Here is a 25,037-nt window from a genome sequence, read left to right on the forward strand (position 1 = left end):
ATGCCTACGTATTGGTTTCAAGGATTTTGTTTTCTCATAAAGAGTGTTTTCTTGTTTGTTCTGTTCCTGACAGTTTCATTTAAATTATGTGTCGGACTTCAATTTCAGCTAATTAAAAATCAATTTTTAAATGATATCTAATGAATAAAAGTATAGATTTAATATATGTCAATTAAACTCATTTAAAGTACACATTTAATTTTCCATTCCAACTTTTATTTTTGGATGCTAATTACCAATATCTGTTTACATGTTTTCAATGTAATTGTTATTGGTCTTTTACATCATATGCCCTCGATGGTATTTTAATTATGTTTTCCAGTTTTAAGACTGCTACTTCTCCTGCTTCGTAATTTTCTCACATATTAAGTTATTAGTAACCCTCTACCATCAATAAGTTAACTCACTAGGCCCATCACATTTAATGCTCTTATTGATTTCTTTTTTTCCTTTCTTTACATACACAGAAAATGCTTGGAACTTTTTTATGTTTTCCAAACACAGCTGTCTCTGAAACTGCTCCAGTGCCTGAGAGTCACAGATGCTCCTCACTTCTATGGCCTGCCATCCCTTGAGAGGACCTTGCGAGGGATGGCTCATCTCACAGCATCTCCAGGATGGAGCTCACATTCTCCTCTCACAAAGCCATTTGAAATTTGTGTTAAGTACTTGTCAGGTCTACTTGAAGTAAGTAAAAATAACCAGTGACTATAACAACAATAGTAACAACCCCCAAAGAATAGCTATTTACTATTTATTGATCACTCCCTTTGTGTCAGGCATAATGTTAAGTGCATTATATGTATCACTATATTTATTTAGTGATAAATAAATTTAGTGATTATTAATTTTAAAATATTTAAGTTCAGTTTGCCAAATATAGTATAACACCCAGTGCTCATCCTATCAAGTGCCCTCCTTAATGCCCGTCACCCAGTTACCCCATCCTCTCTGCAACCTCCTTGTCCCCCTCCCCTCTGCAACCCTTTGTTTGTTTCCCAGAATTAGGAGTCTCTCATGGTTTGTCTCCTCTCTAATTTGTCCTCATTCAGTTTCCCTCCTTTCCCTTGTAGTCCCTTTCACTATTTCTTATATTCCACATATGAGTGAAGCCTGACGTTTGACTCGATCCCAGGTCTCCAGGATCACAACCTGGGCTGAAGGTGGTTCTAAACCACTGAGCCACCTAGGCTGCCCCTCTTCCAATTTTCTTATGCAGCAAATGCTTTTAGGATTATTGCATGTCTTCTTTCTCATAAAACTTTTGTCAGATTTTAATATCACAGTTAGCCCACCTTTTATGTATTTTTTTTTAATATGTGGAAAAATTTGGAACTTGGGATAGTTGATTTGAATTGGTAGTATTTCTTCCTTAAATGTTTAGTAGAATTTGATGATAAAGCAATCAGACCTGCGGTTTTCTTTTGGAGAAGATTGTAAGTAAATTGAATGAAATGAAATGAATTTAAATCTAGAATTTTGAGATTTAAATTTTTTTGCATAAGTTATGTTTTTCTAGAATTTCATCTAAACATTTGAATTCATAGCTCTAAAATGATCCATCAGTGCAGCTTATTCTTTAAATGTATATCAGCTCTACAGTGAGGTCCTGTTTCATTCCAGGTACTCATTATTCCTTCCCTCTAAGTTTTCTTGAATGGTCTTACTGCTGGTTTGTATGTTTTATTGTTATCATTCTTTTCAAAGAATGAAATTTGGCTTTGTTGATCCTCCCTTTAATGTTTTTTCCCCATTTAATTAATTGCTGCTTATGCTTATTTCTTTCTCCTTTGGCTTTAATATATGGCTCTTTTTCTGATATTTCTGAATTAAAAAAAATTTCTTTATTTACTATAGGGGTGGGGGTAGGGGAGGAGAGAGAGAAGGGAGAGAGAGAGAGTCCCCCAAGCCAGCTCCGCACTGAGGGTGGAGTCCAATGCAAAGCTCAATCCCACAACCCCCTGAGATCACGACCTGAGCTAAAACCAAACTGTGGTTGGTTAACCAACTGTGCCACCCAGGTGCCCTTCTTTTTTCTGAAATTTTTAGATGGAGTCTTATTTCATTTATTTTTTTAAAAGCTTTTTTTCAAGTATTTTTAGCTCTCATTACCTTCTAATGAGCATGGCCTTAACATGATATCACACATTATATGTCCCATTTTTATCATTTAGGTCAGTATAGTTTCTGCATAATGTAGTAAGTATAGCAATTATGTAGCTATACATAGTTCTGTAAGAGAAGAGCTTCATCAGGGTTCCCTGCCAGCCTTGCATTTATACATGTAGTCCACAGAGACAGGGCTTGCTCTGATCTAAGTCTTAAAAAAGTTCCTGTGATCCTTCTGGAACATGAGAACATGGGGGGCTTTCGAGGAACTGCTACAAGACTGTTTCTTACTGCTTTGCTCTCTGTAGGATGTCTGTCACGAGCCTGTCTCTTACTGCCTCCTGGGTTCTGATGAGTGAGGCTTTCTGCCTCAGTTCCCTTGGAGTATAGCTGTGGGCCATAAGCAGCTTAGCTGCAGCAGGGCATGAACTCTTCCACACCAGAGTGCCCTCCTATCCACATTGCTATCATCTGGCCCTCTGTTTCAGTGTCACCCTGCAAAGGACACTGGAAGCTGGCACCTTTGGCTACTATTGCTTTTGCTGTTTACGTAAGTAATGAACTGTCTGGATCTAAAAATGGCTCATTGGATTGACCAAATCCATCAGCATTGCTTGTCTTGAAAGGTTCAGTGATAGCCCAAGTTTGAATGATACTCAGAGGTTGGGATCTTTAACTGTATTAGGATGTTAAGAAAGACTCTTAGAGGAGGCAATGTAGAGGTAGGTTTTGAAACATGAATGAAATATTTGATAGTGATGGGCATTCTAGATATGGGGTGCTTTGACCAACTTGTATCCATGACTTCCTGTTCCTTTTCTTGCTGCATGTTTCTGTTTGTGGTCCAGCAGTCTACCTACCACCAGATTATCCTTTAAAAACAGAAATCCATCTATTTATTTATTTAAGATTTTATTTATTCATGAGAAACAGACACAGAGAGGGAGTAGCAGGCTCCTCTCTAGAGGAGCCTAATGTGGGACTCCATTCCCGGACCCTGGGACCACGCCCTGAGCTGAAGGCAGACGCTCAACCACTGGGCTACCGAGGCATCCCTAAAACAGAAATGTTTCAACCCAAAGCTCTTTTTTAAGTGCATATGGCTCTTTGTAATCTTGCATTTTGAGTCTCATATCTGTTTTAATTTTTCCCACTACCCTGAAGTTTCCATTTAATTTGGCTCTTTTCACTAAATAAAAAAGTTTATTTTAAAAGTCTGTTTCTTCATATAATTTCTTTTCTTTTTCGGATGGCCATCTGTACACAAAGTTTAAGATCTCACTTATTCATTTACCTTCCTTTTAAGGAAGTCTTTCCTTATCTTCCAGATATACACACTCAGTAGAGTGACTGGTTTCCTCTTAGGTTGTACGCCAGCAGCAGTTAGTATATGCCACTATTATGGTGCTTAAGACATTGTATTTCTGTTTTGTTTAATGGGTTGATCTGTTAGACTGTGAGCTTATGAGAATTATCTTTGTATTATTTCAATTTTCCCATAGCTCTCATTATCCTAACAGTAATTTGTACATATTGGAGAAATAGTAATTTAATTTATATATGTCTTATGTGTGATTTTTAAATTTAGAATACAGTTTGAGTAATATTTAAAATGTAACATGAATGTGATGATATGTGTTTAATTTTTGTGCTTTCATTATTAAATCCAGCTTAAGGTGATGTTTGTACATTTAGCTGTAAACCATGCCTCAGATGATGTTACATAGAATTTTTCCCAAAAGTATACTTTGTTTTGTTAAAAAGATTTCAGAATCCTAAATAGTATTAGCTGTACTATAAAATTTAATATGAATTTTAATGTAGCCATTTTAATCAAATAGATTTTTTTCTTGGATAATTATAATTACTAAAAAAGTGTACACTGTCAGTATATTAATTAGTTCTTCTAAGCTTCAGTGTGTCCATGGCCAGAAGTGTATGAAGTTTTAGAATAGTTATGTTAGCTTCAAGAACTTACCATAATATTTTTTAAAAAGTCAGATCCTCTAATGCATTTAAAATATAATTCAATATTTAAGTACCTAATTTACAGCATTATGTGTAATGTGATTTGTATATACTCCCTTTATAAACCTTTTGGAGCCCATCTCCTCTGTAAAGTGACTTCATTTGTTTCAGAGCAGGGATATGTGAGGGTCTGCTACAGTAGTGACTGAAGAACTTAAGTGTTAACATTGTTTATATTTGGAAACTGTCTGGATTGCTTTTATTTTTAAAATTGTGTAAGAAGAGAGATTTCAGATCACACCTTGTGTCTCAAATACCAGAACTTAAAGTGAGCTTTCGTATTGGAGAACAAAAAGGCTTCTTAGTTCTAGGTGAGAAGTCAAGGCAAAGAGGCAGTAATGTAATTCTATGTTCAGTTGTCTTTGAGGTAAGAAGAATCAGCACAATGTATTAGCAAAGGAATAGATAAAAAGTGCAATCCCTGTTTATAATGTTCCATAGTTAAGTAACACTTGATTAACAAATCTTGATTTGGTATAAACAGAAGAGCACCTTTCATGCTTTATATAATGTGTTGGAAAGACAATCTTTTTGTCTTCACATTAAGTGACAGGAAAATAATATGAAGATGTCTGTCACTTTTGTTAGGCATTGTGGCAGAGTCCCATTAGATCTAACTTGAAATCTTTTCATAGTTACATAATTAGTAAACATTTAGATTTATTTCCTACTGGTTAAGTGTACCTTTTTAAAGAATCAAGTAAGGCTTATGTGAGTACACATTGAAACAAAGTCATTGTCGGTCCAAATGACTTACTTTATAGTTTCTCACTAAAGCTGATTCCTTTTCAGAAGGGAGCTGTATTTCTAATACAGATATTTTGTTTTTACCCAGTAAAATTTGAATAGAAATATTTGCTTTTTGTAATTGAGAAATGAGGCTTTTATACTAAGCATGATGGGATGCCTGGGTGGCTCAGCAGTTGAGCGTCTGCCTCTGGCTCAGGACATGATCCTGGTCCGGGGATTGAGTTCCGCATCGGGCTCCCTGCAGGGAGCCTGCTTCTCCTCCCTCTGCATATGTCTCTGCCTTCTTCTCTGTGTCTCATGAATAAATTAATGAAGTCTTTAAAAAAATAATAAACTAAGCATGATATATTGTGACAGGTGAATAGACTGATAATTAAATCCTTAAAGCCAGACATATGGAATATAATTCCATGGATCTGACAAAAAGATCGAAAGGAGCTAGTACTTGGCTAGTACTTAGTTCTTGGCTTGTCCCTTTTCAACTAGTAATGAAACCACAATATAGTTCTCTCCAGTGACTTAGAGGAGAATAATAAGGACTTGGTCATTCAGGTATCTTATTACTAATATAGTCCCTTAAAGTTTCAAACTTTTAATTATGAAAAATTTCAAAAACACACATGAGGAAGGAATAGTAGAGCAGTGCCCATCATCTAGGAGTTTTTAACTCCTAGACAATCTCGTTTTATTTTTTAGACATAATACACACTTACTTGGTTTATGAAAATTCTAATTTGGCTCACAGATCCCAAATCATCTTCAAATAATTGCTTTTGTTAAATAAGCTGTACCTAACATTTGTGATTTATGCTATCTTTTAAAAATAATCTGTATGAGCTGAAAAAATCCAAACTAGAAATATAGTCTCTATCTTAAGACAAAATGGCTTACTTTAAAGGATGCTGTGGTGAATAAAAGTATTCAGAGGCCTTGGGTAAACTGAAATACTTTTTATTGTATTGGTCAGATAACAAGTAGTTTAAAAATTTTTTTAAAATTATTATAATTACTATTTTTTTTAGAGAGCCCATGAGTGGGGGAGGGGGGACAGAGGGAGAGGGAGAAAGGGAATCTTAAGCAGACTCCATGCCTAGCCGAGCTCAATCTCACAACTCTGAGATTATGACCCGAGTTGAAGTCAAGGGTCAGTCACTTAACCAGTTGAGCCACCCAGGCGCCCCAGATAACAAGGAGTTTTGATTGATTGGACTTAAAATGGATTTTTCTTTTATAATGTATGGCCACCTAAATATGGTTAGCATTCCTTTTTTACTAAAATTTTGTGACTTAAGTGATAGTTCATCACTTTGAATATTTTTATTTAAGAGTTGATAAGTGGGGCACTCAGGGTCATGAGATCAAGCTCTGCATTGGGCTCTGAGTCTGGTGTGGAGTCAGCTTGAGATTTTCTCTCCTCTGTCTGCCCCTCCCCTACTGCCAGTGCTTGCTGTCTCTCAGTCTCTCTTGCTATAAAATAAATTAATCTTTTTAAAAAAGAGTTAAAAAGTTATAAAGGTTCTTGTTCAATCTGAACAAGTACTGTCCAATTTGAAGGACAATGTATGTCCTTCAAACACAGAAATGTTTCAAAAGTGTTTGCCACATATTTTAAAAGATTTTCTAAATTAGATGGAAGAACTTTGCCTCAAATTGCTGTCATCTGACTCCCCTTGTCCATTCTGATTCAGTTCCTCAGTTAAGGACATATTTCTTCAGATAAGAAACATTTCTTTTGTTACTGATGGAAATGTATCAAACCCTTCAGATATGTGGGAAAGTTGAGAAAAAGTTGAGAGCCAATAATTTAAATAATGGACATATTCTTAAATATGGAATAGAAGTCTAAGATTGCTCAGAAGTGGAAAAAATGTTCATTTATATTTAAATCATTATTCTGAAAAATCTAGCTAACTCTGATAGTCAAAAGATTTTTGTAAAGGTAGCAATTTCTAAGTATATTTTTCAATAAGATATGTATAAGCTCTTTTAGTTCAAGGATAGTGTAACATTTGAAAAATGTATGAGCATATTCTACATCACAAAAGTCTCCTAGGAGGATACTACACATCTTTGCACAAGTTCCAAAGGTAGAAAATTTTAAACTAAGAATATTGAATTGTGGTAACACATAACCTATAATTTACCATCGTAACCATTTTGAGATGTATAAACTAAAAATGTTACATATACTTCATGTGGTTAGGATTCAGATCAGACAAGTTAGTAGAAAGTTACATATTTATTTTTATATACTGCTCAGAGTAAAGCCCCCATGATATTGTTTATCTTTGTTTTTCAGGTCATTACTTCTTTTTATGTGGAGCGAGGAGGAAATGCTATGTCCTTTATGGGAAAAGGGGTCACTAAGAACACAGTTCTTTGCTTGCTTCATTTATCCCACGAGATGATGGCCCAGGCCCAAAGTTCGGTGAGAGCATAGGCTGCCTTCTGAAGAGTTGCTGGCCAAGGAATGTGCTGTGGCTCACGCATTTCAAGTCTCTATGAAAGTGTATCTCTTGACTTTTCTTCTTACATTTTTTTTTTAAGATTTTATTTATTCATGAGAAACACAGAGAGAGAGAGAGAGAGAGAGAGAGAGGCAGAGACACAGGCAGAAGGAGAAGCAGGCTCCATGCAGGGAGCCTGATGTGGGACTCGATCCTGGATCTCAGGGTCTCAGAGAGAGAGAGAGAGAGAGAGAGAGAGAGAGAGAGAGGCATAGACACAGGCAGAGGGAGAAGCAGGCTCCATGCAGGGAGCCTGATGTGGGACTCAATCCCGGGTCTCCAGGATCAGGCCCTGGGCTGAAGGTGGTGCTAAACCGCTGAGCCCCCCGGGCTGCCCGACTTTTCTTCTTAGACAGACATGATTTTTGACTGAGAGATTTCTTAGAAGCTGTGAACCTGAATTTTATTTGAGATTTATTTTTATTGAAGTTTGTGTGCTTTAGAGAACTACATTTTGTCTAAATCATGGGGTGGATAGTTCTGAAGAAAAATTGTTTTATTTAGCTTTTTAAGAAGAAGCTGAGATTTTTATTGCCTTTATTTTGATTAAATACTGAATTTAAGCCAAGTCTTAAGGACATTTTAACACTTTGTTTTGATTTTTAAAAATTCAGTTATTTGAACTTCCTCTATTTTATTCTTTGAAACTTACCTCATGTGTCTCTTCCCTTTTTTTCACTCCAGGAGTGGATGTCACTTTGGTTTTTGCCTTTGGGCAGTCACAGTGAAGGACATGCTACCCCACAAGGATTGGCGTGGCTCATTCCATTATGGGTTGACCGAGACCCAGAGGTCAGTGTGAAGGAAAATTGAGTCCTAATCTATAGATTAGAACAAATGAAACAACAAATATATGTATGTACATAAATTCGTATTTTCCAGTATGAGATTATTTTAGTGACCATACCTTAAACTCTTTACTCCCTCTCTTAGTCAGTTTGGGATCCATAACACATAACATGGGTGACTTGAAAAACAGGAATTTATTTTCTCATTGTTCCAGAGGCTGGATATCTGAGATTAAGGTGTCAACATGATTGGGTTCTGGTGAGGGCTCTCCTTTTTGGCTTTCAGATAGCTGCCTTCTCACTGTATAGTCAGTGACCTTTCCTCTCTTCCTCCTTTTATAAAGCCACCAATCTTATCAGATGAGGACCCTACCCTTCTGACCTCATTTAACCTTAATTATCTCCTAAAATCTCTAACAACAGGGGAGTTAGGGCTTCAGCACAGCAATTTAAAGGAGACACAGTTCAGTTCAGAGCAGATCCTCTCCAGTCAAACTCATTACAGATTAAAAATAGAAAAAAAAATCTTAGGATTTTTCACTTTTAGAAAGAACAAGTGAAAAATTAATGGAGATGCTAGCCATTTTCAAAGATTTTAGAAGGATAGCTGCCTAATGACATTCGTGTGTCATTTAATAGAATAATACCATTGCAGTGCAAAATTTTATATTATTAATAAATTTTCCAGCTTTAGCCATTTGTCCACTTAATCGCTTTTTTAAAAAGCGATATGATTGACATACAAAAAGCTGTACGTATTTAATGTGTACAAATTCATGCATTTGGAGATAAGTGTAACCCCTGAAATCATTCAATGCTGTAAACCCATCTTTCGCCTACAAAGGTTTCCCCTTCTCCGCTGTGTTATTTTTATGATTAGAACACAACATAGGATTTACCCTCTTAGCAAATTTTTAAGTATACAATACTGTCAACTATGGGCACCATCCATTAGTTTTAAGCAAGAAATGATTATTTTCTATTATGCTATAAACCTTGATTTTTAGAAACACTATTTGAACCTAGAGGTTCCATTCTTTGTAATACTGACCTTGGACTTGTTGCATGACCATGTTATGACTACATTATTTTTGGTTACCCTGTAACTATCTATGAAACTATTTTAGAATCAGAATTCAGAAGTAAACCAAAATGCATAGCTTGAGCTGCAGTGGCACTGTGGTAAACACATCATACCACATAAATCTTATTTGAAACATTTTTCTTTTATAGTAATTTTGGAGAAAATACTAGATAATTTATAAAAAGATCGAGTTATTTCTTTTTGAGAAGAGGTTTCAAAAAATTAAAGCCATTTGGAGGAAACACTAGTAACTTAAGGATAGTAGAACAAAATAATAGATAACCTCCTTAAAAAGGAGGAATAAACAGGAATCATGTTCACAAAAGATATGTAAGCACCCAGTGCTTTCCTTAGAACAAGGTTTGTGAGATATAATTTTTATTCTTATTTATACCTGGTTTTGATTTTCTGTGATATTTGCTTATTTGAATTGTAGAATAGGATTTTTATTCATTCATAAATTTATAGGGCACTATTTTCTGTAAGTGCCTTTTATAATTTAGGATCGTCAAGACAATGTCATGAAAGTGTGATATCTCATGTGCCAGAAAAATTAAGAATTCATGTTAGGAAATTGGATTTTTTGGTTTGACAACTTTTTTAAATCTGAACAGGTGAGGTTCACTTCATTGGGATTAGGATCAGCACTGACCACCCTTGAAACTGGCTGTGTCGCGTTGGCAAATAGTTGTCAAAACATTTCTGGTGGGCTCTGGGGGACAGTGGTGAACATTCTGCTGGACCAGTCGGAATGTAGTATGGTGCGCCGGGAGGTATGCCTGTCCATTTAGTACTTTTTCCCTTTCATAAAGATCTAGAAATTCGTTGTGTTGGTCTTTATAAAGACTGGGGACTGATTACCCACCGTGATTTTTTCTGCCTGCAAAAAAAGCCCAAATAAAATGCTACCAGAGAATAAAAAAGATACTAATTCACAGTAAATACTGGATTCCTTTATTTTGGTAAGATCAGGGCAGAATTTGCTATGTTTTATATGAACTCTTCTATATTATTATATATTGGAAAGTAGTTCACAGAAAAAAAAACTACTTTTCTGTTACCTCAGTGTATATGAGAAATATCTGTAAAGCTTTACTTGAGATGAATGGCTGTCAGAGTACTCTAGTAATCATAAAATATGAGGAAAATTAAACCCTATTTTAATTCTTTCTAAATAATTGGTGGTTTTCTTTCATTACTGCTTTTACTGAAATGATGATTGATGCAACTATTTTTAAAAACAGCAATGAAATAGTGATTTGAGGCTTTATGGAGGAAACAGCAGATCCAGGCCCCCTGTTTGCAAGTTCTCAGTTCCACTATCCAAATGCTATAGTTTCTTGTTATTTGTTTTTTAATAGTAATGCTTAAACTTGTAGCTTATTGTTGATTTACGAATTTCAACATATCTGTTGACTTCGAATTAAGATGGTTGAAAATTTCACTCTCTTGGACCCCCTCTGTTACCCCGTTACTCATCTTCATATTGTAATCTTCACTATATATACAGTTATTTAATTTGACTATCTTTAGGACCTAGAAGGTAAAGTTGGACATTTGTGGTTTGTATTTCTAGTTAGAACTTTTTTATTGAAAGGAACTTGTGAGAGAGAGGGGGGTGAGAGAGAAGGGAGAGAGTCTGTGTGTGTGTGTGTGTGTGTAATAATAGAAACATGTAAGTATTTCTTAACTGTTACCAGAACAGTTTACATTTTATAGACCATTTTTTGGAAATATAAAATTCTGAAATAGGAAAAAGTATATTTTCTGATGAAATAATTCCACCCACTGTTAGGTCATCATATAATAAGCAATGAGCTTGGCAGTTTTCATAATGATGTTTCAGGATGTTCAGTTATCCAGTGAAATGTTCTTTATTATTAAATTTCAATATATAGGTTATTTCAGAGATGACAACAAGATGGCAGTATTGACATTTTCTTTCTTTCTTTTTTTTTTTAGGCTGCATTTATTCTTCAGAATCTTCTTGTAATTCCAATGCCTTCAGTAATTATAAAGGATTATACTTGGCAGGTGAGTGGCTTTTAAACAGTTATCAATTTAGATATTTGAGATTAATTGATAAAGTTTCAGCGTGTGTATGTATATTATATGTATATATCTCATTACTGATGAAACTATGGCAACAAGATCTCTTAAAAGAAATGTAGAAATTTTCTTATATTCTATCACATTTACGGATTTTTCTCCATGTACAGAAATAGAATAGCTAATACAGTATTCTGTGTACTCTTCTAGGAGCTTAACAATATTTAACTTAATATTTAACTTGTATAATTGTTTGAATTCTGAACCACTAAATTATTTTCATTTTGTAGATTAAGGAACTTTTGCATTAGAAGGTTTAAATAGTTTGCTCTAAATCACATCTTTGCTTTGAGTGTAGCTAGTCTCTCTTACCTACTCATTGTACTGTCTCTATAATTTAATCATAATACATAAATTTGTTTATGATTAAGTATGCATTAATGTTAATGCCCTTTTTCCTTTCCTTAGTACAGTTTAAGGTCATAATTTATCTTTCTTTGGTTTTTATTGGATTAAGTTTTTTTTCATGTTCTGAATATCAAGTCTAGTAGTACCTAACTTTTTTATAGCCTACTACTTTTTAGATGATTTGCAGGATAGAAAAGTGCAGTCACTGGGGACATAAAATATGTTCTTTCTCTGTGTTTATTAATCATACTGTTGCATCTCACTCCCCAGGATCCTCGACAAATCCAAAATTTCTTTTAAATTTTTCATTAGAATATACCTATGGAGGAATTGCTGAATCCACTTGAGCCTGCAGTGAGGGCAGCTTTTCAGACAGTGACTTGAATCCTGAATCCAGGTCAAGACCTACATCTCATTTAACTCTTGGAAGGCTCTATTTTCCACACCTGACACACCCAGCTTAACTGTTAGTTCTGGAAAAACCTAGGCCACTTTCCACCTGTTCCTCTAATTTGTTTAACATTCCTTCTGATAATGGTTGGCTATTCATAGTCTGCATTATAATAAAACTATAGGACACAAAACTGGAAAGAATACACAGGATTAATATTTATGTTAATGGTGGTGTAATTTTGATGCTTGTTATCCAACAACTAGATTTTAAAATGTGTTGTTTTTGGCTGAAATACAAATCATCTCTAGTCCCTTTGTTAAACTAGCAACACTTGTGTTTTATATGCTTGGTAATGTAATGTCAATGATTTTTTTATTATTTAAATTAATATAATATGAAAGCAAGAGTTAATGCTACTTCTGGGTTCTATTAGAGTTCTTGGGACATTTTATTATAGTATAGAAACATGCATAGATGTTCATGTTTTTCTTTTACAAGTTAAATAGTATACAGTTCCTTTTTGTTACTAGTGACATGTTTATTGTAGCTTTTGGTCTTATTCTCCAGTTCTTTATCAAAGAATAATTTTCTATTAAAAAGTTGAAAATAGTGCTTTAAATGAGCTTTTGCAGTCTTTTGCCTTGCTTATTTTGGCCAAAGTCAAAAATTTTGAGAGCTACTCTAATTCCAAATAGTATTTGATGATGAACCTTTTGCTAGTCTTAAGCAAAATTAGAAAAATAAGCTCTAATTGGTTTGTGTATGTGTGTTTAGTAAACTCAGATTTTTTTCCTCTTTTTTGATCTGTTTTTAGTCTTTCTTTTGATTTTTAAGCATCCTTATTTAGCACTATGAATAGTTGGTGGCCTCATATTTGTCCCCCTGTTTAACAGTTTAGTGGTACTTTAAATCCCAAAGTGAAAACAGCTGTTCCAAGAAGGGAGCAAAATAGCCTTCAGATACTTCAATGGAATTTTATAATCTCCAAAGGTTGTGACCTTTGCCAGTTTATTATATCTAGAAAGAAGGTGCTACACATCTATTATTCTACAACTAAAACTGGTAGAATGATAAATGATAATCTTATTCGAAAAAATGTTTCATTTGCTTGTCTATGTATTTCACAATATTTTGAGGATAGGGCAGGAAGTAGCACCAGTACCTAGAAGCACTGTAAATATTTTATTTTGGTTAAGGTAGATATTTCATTAATTACATTTTACAAAGAGAATTGTTTTTACTGCTTTGCACTTTGTTTTGATGCCTGAAGTCTAAGTGGATGTGCTCTGTACTGTCACTCCACTGGGCATTCTGCAGTGTCTTTCTGTGATTACTACCCCCACTCCAGATTCTTTCTCTACACACCCAAAAGAAATTCCTATTTCATGTCACTATCTGGAATTGTACTTCTGAGTGGTAATAATTTGCATCTATAAATTATGTAACTGGTTGGTTTTTCCTTTTATTGCTGAATGCTAGAAAGTTTAGAGCCTTCCTATCAACATGTGGCTTATCTAGTATATATGTTTTTTGGCTTTATTCCTGGGTCTGATATTTTCATACTTTTCTTTGTCTTTCTCTCATCCCTGCTATATTTTCACTATCATGTTATAATTTACCTTTCCTTGTAATAGGCCTTAAATCTTTTCTAGAACAGGTGGGTCATAAATCAGTTAAAACATTTTAATTCAAAAAGTATTAAAAAATGCTTTCAGTAAACCATATGATCCATTTTAACTTCCTTTACTCAGAAAGACAATAGCATTTGATATCAGTTATCTATAACTTAAGTTCTTTTTCATAAATTACCTTTACTGCCTTGCCTTATTTCTTGCCATTTAACTTAATCTTTCTGTGTAGAATATATGTGTTCATATTTTTCATATATTTTTTCAGTGTTTCTTTTAGTTCCCACCACAGACATGATAGCGCTTTATCAGTCTTTGCTAGTGCATTATGATATTGCTAAGTAAATAAAGTTAAAAAATCAGGTCTTAATTTTTGTAGTGTGATTCCCCACTTACTGTTGCATGGATACAGCAGTGTAGTGGACCTGGGCAGTCACTATGAGCAGGGGAGGATAAGGAGCCTGACTTCTGAGCAGCTTCCTTCAGCACCCAACACCTTCAGTAGGGACCTGAAACCATGGCTCCTGCTGCAATGAGAATCCAGTTTTTGGTTCATCAGGCTTGGTGTGCCACAGATCTTTTCTATTCAAAGCATTGTTTTTGGTTCTTTTTTTTTTTTTCTTTTTTAAAGATTTATTTATTTTATTTATTTATTTGAAAGAGACAGAGAGAGCATGCACCCACACACAGGTGGGCAGAAGGGCAGAGGGAGAGGAAGAAAGAATCCTCAAGCTGACTCCCAGCTGAGTGCAAACTTGGACATGGGGCTCTATCCCAGGATCCTGTGATCATGAGCCAAGCTGAATTTAAGAGCTGGCCGCTCAGCCAGTTAGCCACGCAGGCATCCCTCAAGGCATTGTTTTTTAAGAGTGATGTTTATAAATATTGGTCTTCTCTTCCTTAAGGTTAATAGTCTTCTCTGGTAGAGAAAACAGAATCATTGTCCATGGGGCTCTAAACTGTCATGCTCCTAGCTCTCCAGTTGGTAAAGCAGTTCTCTGCAGTTTGACTTGAATTTAGTACTCTTGCACGTGGAGGATTATGTTGCTGGGTTTAGTTTGAGAACCTTTGTCACAGATCCATATCCCTGCAACTTTAATTACCAGAGTAGAATTTTAGAATTGATTATAACAAATGTATTGGTTAGATAGGGATTATCTGTGTAGTTTGTTTGAGTTCATTTCTGTAAACATTGGTTGAGTACCTAAATTTTAGGGATTCACAGGTAATCAGATTAAATTCTCTGGGGCTTATGGCCTGTGAGAGAAGAAAAACACGTATCCAGAGAACATTGCTATAATATTTTATGTAGAATTAGGGTAGCTTATGCATAATTTTTGTAATATTAAAGTTGGTCTTCCCACTTGAAAATGTTACACATTTAAGGGTAAATGTAATTTCATGCACTTAAATATAGTGAGTTGTCAGTTTGTGGTATGTTTATGCTTTAGTTCCTTTCCACATTTATGGTAGGACTTTGAATTGTCCACATAATTTATTTTTTTAAACTTTATTTTGAAAAAAATTAATCCTATGTAAAAGTTGCAGGAACAGTACAGTTTTTATATAACTTTTACCCAGATTCCCCATATGTTAACAATTATACCAAGTTTGCTTTAGCTCTGTCTGCAAGTATCTTTTCTCTGAACTGTTGAGAGTTGCAGGCATAATGCTGCTTTTTCCTCTAAACACTTAAGTGTGAATTTCCTAAAAATGAAGACCTTCTCATAAAATCATCATAAAAATTACCAAAATTAGGCAATTATTCAAATTATTCCAGTTGTCCCACTATTGTCCTTCATAGGAAAAGAAAAAAATAACACCACCCGGTCAGGATCTAGGATCAGGAATACATGTTGCAGATAGTTGTATCTTTCTCCTTTCTTTCATCTAAAATAGTTCCTGAATAGCATTAATGACCTTAACATTTTTGAAGAGTACAGGCTATTTAGTTTTTATAATATTCTTTAATTAGATTTATCTGTCCTTATAATTAGATTCAAGTTATACATTTTTTGATAGAAAAGCTGTAGAAGTGTTAGTACATTGTATCAGGAAACAAGATCATCTGTTTGTCCCCTTACTAGGTATACTGACTTTGCTAACTTGGTTAAGGTAGAGCCTGCATGTTTCCTTCATATGGAGTTTCAGTTTTTTCTGTTGCAAGAAGACACTCTGAGACTGCACTGATGCCTACTTCTCATCAACTTTCTTCCACTAGTTTTGACTTCCATTCTTGTCTGAAGCGATTATTATAGAATGGTTGCCAAATGGTGACTTTCTAATTATGTCATTCTTTCTACATTTATTACATTTTACTATAAGAAAGAGCTTTCATTTTTTCTTTCTTCTCTTTCTTTTCTTTTTTTTTTCTACATTTCAGTGTAGACTCAAAGGCTCTTTGTTTTATGAGTTGTAGCCTGTTTCTATCATTATTTTTAGATATTCAAATTGTTCCAGATTTGACTTAGAGGCGCCCCTTCATGAAGAATCTTTTGTCCTTTTAACTTATTTTCTTTAGTCTTTGAGCACTTCTGTATTTTCTGGTATAGCAAGATATTCCAGAATTTCCAGCCCCAGCTTAGAATCAGACATTTACTCAGAGAGCCCTGATTTCTTTTAATGGAGAATGGTATTTAGAAATGAGATCTGGCTTCTAGACGTTTTCATTATTCCTGGACAGAGGGAAAGAGTCATTGCTTCTGTGTACTAATGGTGGACATAAGTGGAAACTGCATATGTGTTTGCGTTTTAGGTAGATAGTCCACTCATTTATTGTTGCAGTATGCATCATTTTCATATTTGATGTGATAATCATCAGTGCATATTTTTCATCTTTAAAGGTGTTCATCATGAATCCTCCTAAGTATTGATTTCACAAAACAATAAATACTTGGTGTCAGAGAAGCAATATCATTTTATCTGTATTCATAATTTATATGTAATTAGGGATTTCTGCTTATGTAATTAGGATCATTTTTTTCCCAATCTCTGTATTATATTACAGCAGTTTTTTAATTTGTTACATATTAAAATAATTCTTTTTTCTTCTTGAAAATACTCTCTAGTCTTTTTTTTTTTTTTTTAAGATTTTAAGTAACATCTATGCCCAATGTGGGGCTTAAACCCACAACCCCGAGATTAAGTCATGTGCTCACTGACTGAGCCAGGTGCCTGTATTGTCTGCTTTTCTTAAATGTGATTTTTACTTTGCTTCTAGTTCCTTTTGAACCACAGGTAAATGAGTATGACACTAGGAGTAAAATATATGTTTTTAAATTAATATTGCAGTTTATTGCATCCTTGAAAACAATGATTTCAAATTAATTGGAGTGTTCTATGACATAATTTGTGATTTTCGTTGCAAACTTATTTGTAATGATACCTGGTGATTTGAAGAGTTTTCTTTCTTTGCATACTGTCCTTCTCAACTCTCCCTGGCAATTTTGTAGATGATCTGACAGCCCCAGCACATTCACCTGAGGGCAAGTCTGGTAAGGATATAGACATCCAAAGACAGAGCACTTAGACCATGCTGATTTCCCCACTATGCCAGAAGACAGCCCCATCAATTACTGATGGATCTGTGGAACGGAACCTTGTGTATGCATGAAAAGCTTCATTGTTTGGGACCTTGTACCATTAGTCATCTATGGAAAGCCTGAGTCAGACCATTTTTTGTGCATATGCTGGGTTTGGCTTTACTGCCCTGAGTAAAGCTCTGTTGCTAACATGCCATTGCCACTAGGAAGCTTTGGCACGTTGAGAATGGGGATTCAGGCTTAATATTAGTTAAAATAAATCGAATAAAAAATAATGGTGTAATATGTACATATGTACATATTCCAGATTTGATCTTCTTTAAGAACTTATACTCTGGATGAATTGTTTGTATTTTTAGAAGCATTTTTTTTAAGTAAAAATGTATGTGGTTAAAACAACCATTAGAGCTTATAATGAAATTTACTGCCTCTTTTCATTCACAGAGATAGCTTTACCTCCTACCGATTTTAATTCTTTAGGTAGTTACCTTCATATCTAAATAGTAGTTTGCTATAATGTTTGTTCCTTTATTGTGTTGATACACAGGATTTAGCTCATTTAAATAATGTCCTGCAAATTTAGTTCTATTACCAGACTTAGTTTCTCTACCTGCTGTTTCTTGTCTTCTTACCTGTGGATAATATCTCTGTCCCCTCATTAAGAAGGTAAGAAAGTTGTAGCTAAGATATTCCTGTTCTTTCACTTCTGCTAATCTTTGTCAGTTTTATCTTTACTTTTACTTTGTGAATGTTGATGACGTTCATATTCTCTTCAGTCTTGCTTTATATGTAAGTTGATTCTAAAAATTGAAAACTAGTGATTTACTATAGAGCCACTTACTGGGCTGTGGTTATATTTCTGTATCTATACTTACAGGGCTCAGAAGAAAAATTGTCTAATATTTATTGTATTAAAAGTTTTTAATATTTATATGTATATTTCTAATATATATGTGTATATACATGCATAAGTTTGTGTCTGTGTGTGTCTAATTAAGTGATTTGGGTGACTTATTTTTTTTTTCCCTTGGAGTTTCTGTCCCTGGCTATCTATCTATATAATTTTTTTTCTTTGAATTGTAAGTCTATATCGTATCACACTTTTTTCTAAACTCTTAGCCATCCTTTCTTTTTGATTGAGATACTTTTTCCTAGAAATCATCTTCAAAATAATCATATTTCTATCTTAAAAACAAGTACATGAGCAACAAACATAATGAGTTCTTACATATTTGAAAATGTATTTAAATTGCACTTGATAGTTTGGGTAGTTACAAGATAGGTTGAAATCATTCCTTATAAGAATTTTGCTCTACTATCTTCTGACATCCTATACTGCTGATGAGAAGTTGGATGCCCATCTGGCTCTTTTACCCCTTTATGGCCAACTTTTTTGTTTATCATTCTCTCTTTATCTTTGATGTCCTAGAATTTTATGGTTATATATCTTTTTCATTGCTCTTGCTTGACACTCATTAAACTCCTTAATTTGAAGACCTAGATGTTCTATTTTTTTTGACTCTGACACATTTTTTCTTATTTATTTATTTATTTATTTATTATTTATTTATTTATTTATTTTTTAAGATTTATTTATTTTAGTGGGAAGGAGAGTGTGCATGTGCTTGCACACAAGCTAGGTAAGGGACGGGGGCGGGGAGAGATGGAGAGAGAAGTGGACTCCATGCTCAGCAGGATTCAATCCCAGGACCGTGAGATCATGAACCTGAGCAGAAATCAAAAGTTGGGTGCTTAACCAACTTAGCCACCCATGCATCCACCCACGCATCCCTCATGTTTATTTATTTTAAAAATAACTTTTCTTTGTTCTCTTTCCATATATCATATGAGTCCTATATTAGGTCTCTCGAATTGATTTTCTTTTTATCTCCTTATCTTTTATATTTTTATCTTAGTCTTTATTTTCTGAGATATCCTTTTGTTCATATTAGAATTTAATTTCTTCAATCTTGGTAGGCTGAAGCAATTTTCACTGTGATATATAGGGAAAGAAAAAAAAAGATTCTTTTTAGAGATTTTATTTATTTGTTTATCTGAGAGAGAGCAAGTGAGGATGTGAGTGGGGGAAGGAAAGAACAACCTTAAGCAGCCTCTGCATTGAGTATGAAGCCCAGCAAAGGGTTTGATCTCATCACCCAGAGATTATGACTTGAGCTGAAACCAAGAATCTGATGCTTAACTCTGTGAGCCACCCAGGTACCCTTTTTTTTTTTTTTTTTAAGTTTTTATTCAAGGAATCTCTACACCCAACATGGGGTTCGAACTCACAACCCCACAATCCGTAGTTTCATTTTCTCTCACTGAGCCAGCCAGGCACAAAAAATAAAATGAGTTCTGAAACCTTATTAAGTAGATGGAATTTTAAACTTGCATTTCTTATTATGATTTATATTGTTATCATTTTCTCAATCTTTTCTTTTTATATTCATAAGGACTAGAGAAAAAAATTTTTAAATATGAATCTTCCTTGACTTACAATGGGGTTATGTCCCAGTCAACTCATTATTGAATTCAAAATATCATAAGTTGAAAATACATTTAATACACGTAACCTATCAAACGTCATAGATTATCCATGCCTACCTTAAATGTGCTCAGAACACTTCTACCAACCTACAGTTGGACAAAATCATCTAATACAAAACTTGTTTTATAATTAAACAGTTGAATATCTCCTGTAATTTATTGAATATTGTACTGAAAATAAAAAGCATGTGATTGAATCAGCTATTTACCCTTGTGATCATTGGCTGACTAGGAGCTGCGGCTGGCTGTTGCTGCCCACCAAGCATTGTGAGAATATGTTATTGAATATCACCAGCCCAGGAAGAAATCAAAATTCAAAGTTTGAAGTGTGGATTTTACTGAATATGTATCACTTTGCTCCATTATAATTGAAAAATTATAGGTTGAACCATTGTAAGTCAGAGACTATTTGTATTTAATTGAAGGGTAAATGTGATTATGTTAATGATTATCACTATGATAATTATATATACTTAGGGAATAACTACTACAGTTCTATATATGTGTAATTTCTCATTTACTTTGGAAATACTTAAAACTAAAAAAAATGGTGGATTTTATTTTTATTATCATTTTAAAGATTTTATTTATTTATTTATTTATTTATTTATTTATTTATTTATTTATTTATTTATGAGGAGTATGAGTGAGTCTAGGGAGAGATACAAGCAGACTCCCTGCTGAGTGTAGAGCCCAACATAGGGTCCAATCTTAGGACCCTGAGATCATGACCTGAGCAAGTCAAACTGATTGAGCTACCCAGGCTCCCTGAAAAAGTGGATTTTACAAGACAGTGAGTTTGTATTACCTTTCCTTTTAGCAATTGGTATAACCATCAGCCTCAGGAAACGTTTAGAGAATAAAGAATCAATAGATTTAATGAGAGCTCTTGAAGAGCTTGTTTTTAAGATTTATATAGTTTATATTCCTTCACTTATTTTTGTTAAACATTTATGAATTTTGGACTGTGGTGTAACTTATCCAAGAAATAAGTATATAGGTATAATTTTGGAAAAGTAAAAATTTTATGTAATTTGTGTAATAAAACTTAAAAATTGTTCTGGGCATCATTATGAAATATATTTAGAAAAGGTAGTATCATCCTACTTTGTTTAATCATTTTATTTTATTGGTTTATTGAAGTTTGTTAAGTTGTTGGAGCTAAGCTAGTAAATTTAGCTGAATTATTTATAATTCTCATCTTGGTTGTTAATTCCTTCTCTGAATTATTGTAATGAGAGCTTTAATTCATGATTTTAAGCAATTCTTACAAATCTCCTCTGTATTTCACGTTTTGTACATTTAGAATGTTGTAAATTGCTTAAAAGATAGAGGAGTTTGAAGCTGTGGATATTAGGATTGGCTCTGTGGTTTGGGATGAATTATTTCATCCCAGATAATAAAATAAAGTAGTACATGAAAGGGCCACATTGTCTGAAACATATACCATGGTTAACAGACAGCCACATGACCCTGTTATTGTACTTTACTCTGTTTTGTCTGCTTCTTCCAGACCTCAAAATTTAAAGTTACACAGGGGCCATCATGTGCTGGTTGCTTATTATATATTCTTATTTCTTATTAAATATGTAAATTGCTTTATTATTAGAATACAGCAATAACAGATTTATAACCATAAAATTTATTTAATAATAAAGTAAGATATTTGATTATAATGATAATATCCTGAAAAAAAGATTAATTGAAATGATCATATTGATTTAATTAAATCTTTAACTTGTGAATTATTTTATCTTCCAGATAGTAAGTTTTAACATCCATTTTTCCTTGGTGATGAGGAGGCCTGAGAAAAGGGACCCATACACAAATCTCAGAGTTAATGATACATTTTGGATATATTTTGACCATACCTTTCCTGCTAGAACTTAGATTGCTGTTTTCTGTCTTTTATTTTTCTCTCTCTTATGGTCTTTTTTAAAAATCATAACTTTATTGTCATTTTCCAAAAATAGAATTATAAGCCAGGGACAGGCTTATTTGCAAACTTTAAACCAATCCTGGCTGCTTAACTTTTGCCATTGGATATTCCAGGAAAAGTAATAAGTGGCAGCACAAAAAGATTATTTGGAAAAAAGTACAATGAGATTAAAATCATAGAATGGCAGATTCTTCTCAGCTTCCTGATGGAAAGTGTGTGTGCGTGTGCGCGCCCTCGCACGCGTGTACCCGTGCGCATGCATGCCTGCCTACATGTTTCTGTTGTCACAGTTAATTCAGTGAGAAGTAATGTGGCAAACAGATTTTATCATGTGTAGTGATGAGTCTTTTCATTTTTATCTGGCATATTGATAGGTGCAAAAAATAATTTGGAACATAATTACTGGATCACATTATTTCAGATATTTGAATATTCTGTGCAGGTTGAAAAATACTGCTTTTATTGTATTCGTGGATCAAGAAATGTAATTACTTGGTTAAAACTGTACCATTTTATAGATGCATTGTAAACTAATGTTTATCTCTCAAGAGTAGATCAGCCTTCTGCCTTCAGAGGATTTTTAGGCAGCAAAAACTTAGAGTACTATGAAATATTTGCCCTAGGTCACACTGCTTTGAGTGTGGAAGGACAGAGTCAGGTATAAGTATCCTGGTAGCACCTGGGACCCGTTTGGTCCCTTGGGGGTGGGGGGGGAGGCGGGGGTTGAGAGGCAGACAGCAGGTCTTTTTGAAGAAATTACATTATAATCAGGGTGTCTTTCTTTTTCTCTCCCTCTTTTCCTTACAGGGTCCCTGTGTCCACGATGAGGATTCTGGCCTGTCGCTCATAGGAAAACCTGCCCTTCAGGCTCTTCTATATCATTGCCATTTCTATGAACATTTGAATCAGATGATAAAACACTGTTACCTGGGACGATATACATTTGATTTGAATTTTTCTGCTCTGGATGGAACTTCAGAAGGTAGTGATTTAAATGGTAGTATATTTTTATTTTTATGAAATCTAACTATTTAAAAACTATTGAAAACCTACGTAACCTATGTGTTTGTTACAAAATATTTTTAAAAAATTGAAAGTACCCAGGAGAGCATTTATCTCTGGGCCCCACTACACAGAGATGACCTTTGTTAACGTCAGGGTGAATTTTCTCGTCTTCTCTCATCCTATAGCTTTTGTTTGTTTTACATGATTGTGTTCATATCTATGTATATTTTTGTTCCTTCCTTTCACTAAACATTGCTTAAGCATTTTTCTATGTTATAAATTCTTCATGGAAAACATTTTGACATCTTATTAATTTTTTATAAGTTATTTCATGCCCTTCAGTAAAGTTTTACTGTTTTTTTTTTTTTTTCTCTTTTTGATGTTTTAAACTTTTTGGAAGGTTCTTTCTAGGTAATCAAGAATGAGACCTTTTCATTCTAAATTTTCTTTTTTAATTTTTAAAAAATTTTATCTAAATTCAATTTGCCAGCATGTAGTACAGTACCCAGTGCTCATCTGATCAAGTGCCCTTCTTGATGCCTGTCACCCAGTTACTCCATCCCCCCATCCTCCTCCCCTTCTGCAACCCTTTGTTTGTTTCCCCAGAGTTAGGAGTCTCTCCTGTTCATCTCCTACTACATTTTTTCTTTTTTTTTCCTTTCCTTTTCTTATAAGGTTTTATGTATTCATGAGAGACACACAGAGAGAGGCAGATACATAGGTAGAGGGAGAAGCATGTTCCCTGTGGGAAAGTTGATGTAGGACTCAATCCCAGGACCCAGGAATCACAACCTGAGCCAAAGGTAGACGCTCAATCACTGAGCCATCCAGGTGCCCCTTCTACTAAATTTTCTAATTTGTTTTGCTAATATATCAAAAAGCTATTTGCTTTTGGTATGGTACTCATTTATCAAAATATCTTACTGAGGGACACCTGGGTGGCTCAGTGGTTGAGCGTCTGCCTTCACAGAGCTTGATCCCGTAGTCCCGGGATCGAGTCCCACATTGGGCTCCTGGCATGGAGCCTGCTTCTCCCTCTGCCTCTGTCTCTGTCTCTCAATAAGAAATAAATAAAATCTTAAAAAAACAAAACAAAACAAAACAGAAAACAAAATATCTTGCTGAAACCTTTTTATTTCTATTTCTAGATTCTTTAGATTTCCTATGATCTTAGCACATATTAATATTGTTGTCTCATAATAATAAATAATTTAATGATTTAAAAAATATGTTATATTTTAAGATTAGTCTTTGCTAGTATTTTTTGAAAATCTTGACATAATTTCTCACTCACAGAAAAGGTGCAAGAATAGTATAAGCATTCTCAAATGTTAACATTTTATGGTATTTGTTCCCCTACATGTATATGGGTATGTGTTTATAAATTTAAAAAATTTATTTATATGCATTTATTTATATGCAATATACATGTATATATATGTTTTTCTGAGCTATTTAAGAGTGAATTGCAGACATAATTCCTTTACCCTGAAATACTTAAGTGTGAACTTCTAGTTCACTTTTCTGCTCAATTCTTGGAGGAATTAAGAGGAAAATGACATTTGATGAAGTTTTTGAACTTAAAAAAAAAAAAAAACACAGATTGAGAGAGGGAGGGATATGGGGTGGGGGCAGAGGGTGAGGGAGAGAATCTTAAGCAGGTTCCATGCCCAGCTCGGAGCCTGATGTGGGCCTTGATCTCATAATCCTGGGATCATGACCTGAACTGAAATCAGAGTCAGATGCTTAACTGACTGAGCCATCCAGGTGCCCTAGAAGTGTCAAAAAAAAAAAAAAAAAAAAAGAGAGAGAGAGAGAGAGGCAGAGACACAGGCAGAGGGAGAAGCAGGCTCCACGCAGGGAGCCCGATGTGGGACTCGATTCTGGATCTCTAGGACCATGCCCTGGGCTGAAGGTGGCGCTAAACTGCTGAGCTACCCGGGCTGCCCTGTCTGAACATTTTAAATAAGTGTTCAACATCATTGAAATCTTTTGTGAGCTTGTTAGACATGCAGAGTTATGGCTCCCATCCTGATTTAGGGGGGTGGAATCTCTGGCAGTAGGACCCAGGAAATAACTTTAACAAGTCCTTTATGATTCTTGTGCGCATTAAAGTTTGGGAGCTGGTGGTCTTGATAAATTAGATTAAGCAAGGTCCACTAATTGTCATTAAAATGTTTAACAAGTTTTATATATAAATTAATTAAGAATAATAAAAATTAAGCAAACTTTTTTCCTTAGTTCTTGATTGGTTTTCTG

The 25,037-nt window shown here is 34.3% G+C and overlaps 1 protein-coding gene across 1 annotated transcript in view; it reads left to right on the plus strand.

The window, feature by feature from the left end:
• The window catches only part of RTTN (rotatin), a 142,896-nt gene that overhangs the window by 67,094 nt on the left and 50,765 nt on the right, over nt 1–25,037 (plus strand). The window contains 6 exon segments of the mRNA XM_038525811.1: nt 468–687; nt 7,187–7,315; nt 8,079–8,186; nt 9,881–10,039; nt 11,229–11,300; nt 22,581–22,770. Of these exon segments, the coding sequence (XP_038381739.1) occupies nt 468–687; nt 7,187–7,315; nt 8,079–8,186; nt 9,881–10,039; nt 11,229–11,300; nt 22,581–22,770 (878 nt within the window).

Source organism: Canis lupus, chromosome 1 (assembly GCF_011100685.1).
Source record: "Canis lupus familiaris isolate Mischka breed German Shepherd chromosome 1, alternate assembly UU_Cfam_GSD_1.0, whole genome shotgun sequence".
Lineage (NCBI taxonomy): Eukaryota > Metazoa > Chordata > Mammalia > Carnivora > Canidae > Canis > Canis lupus.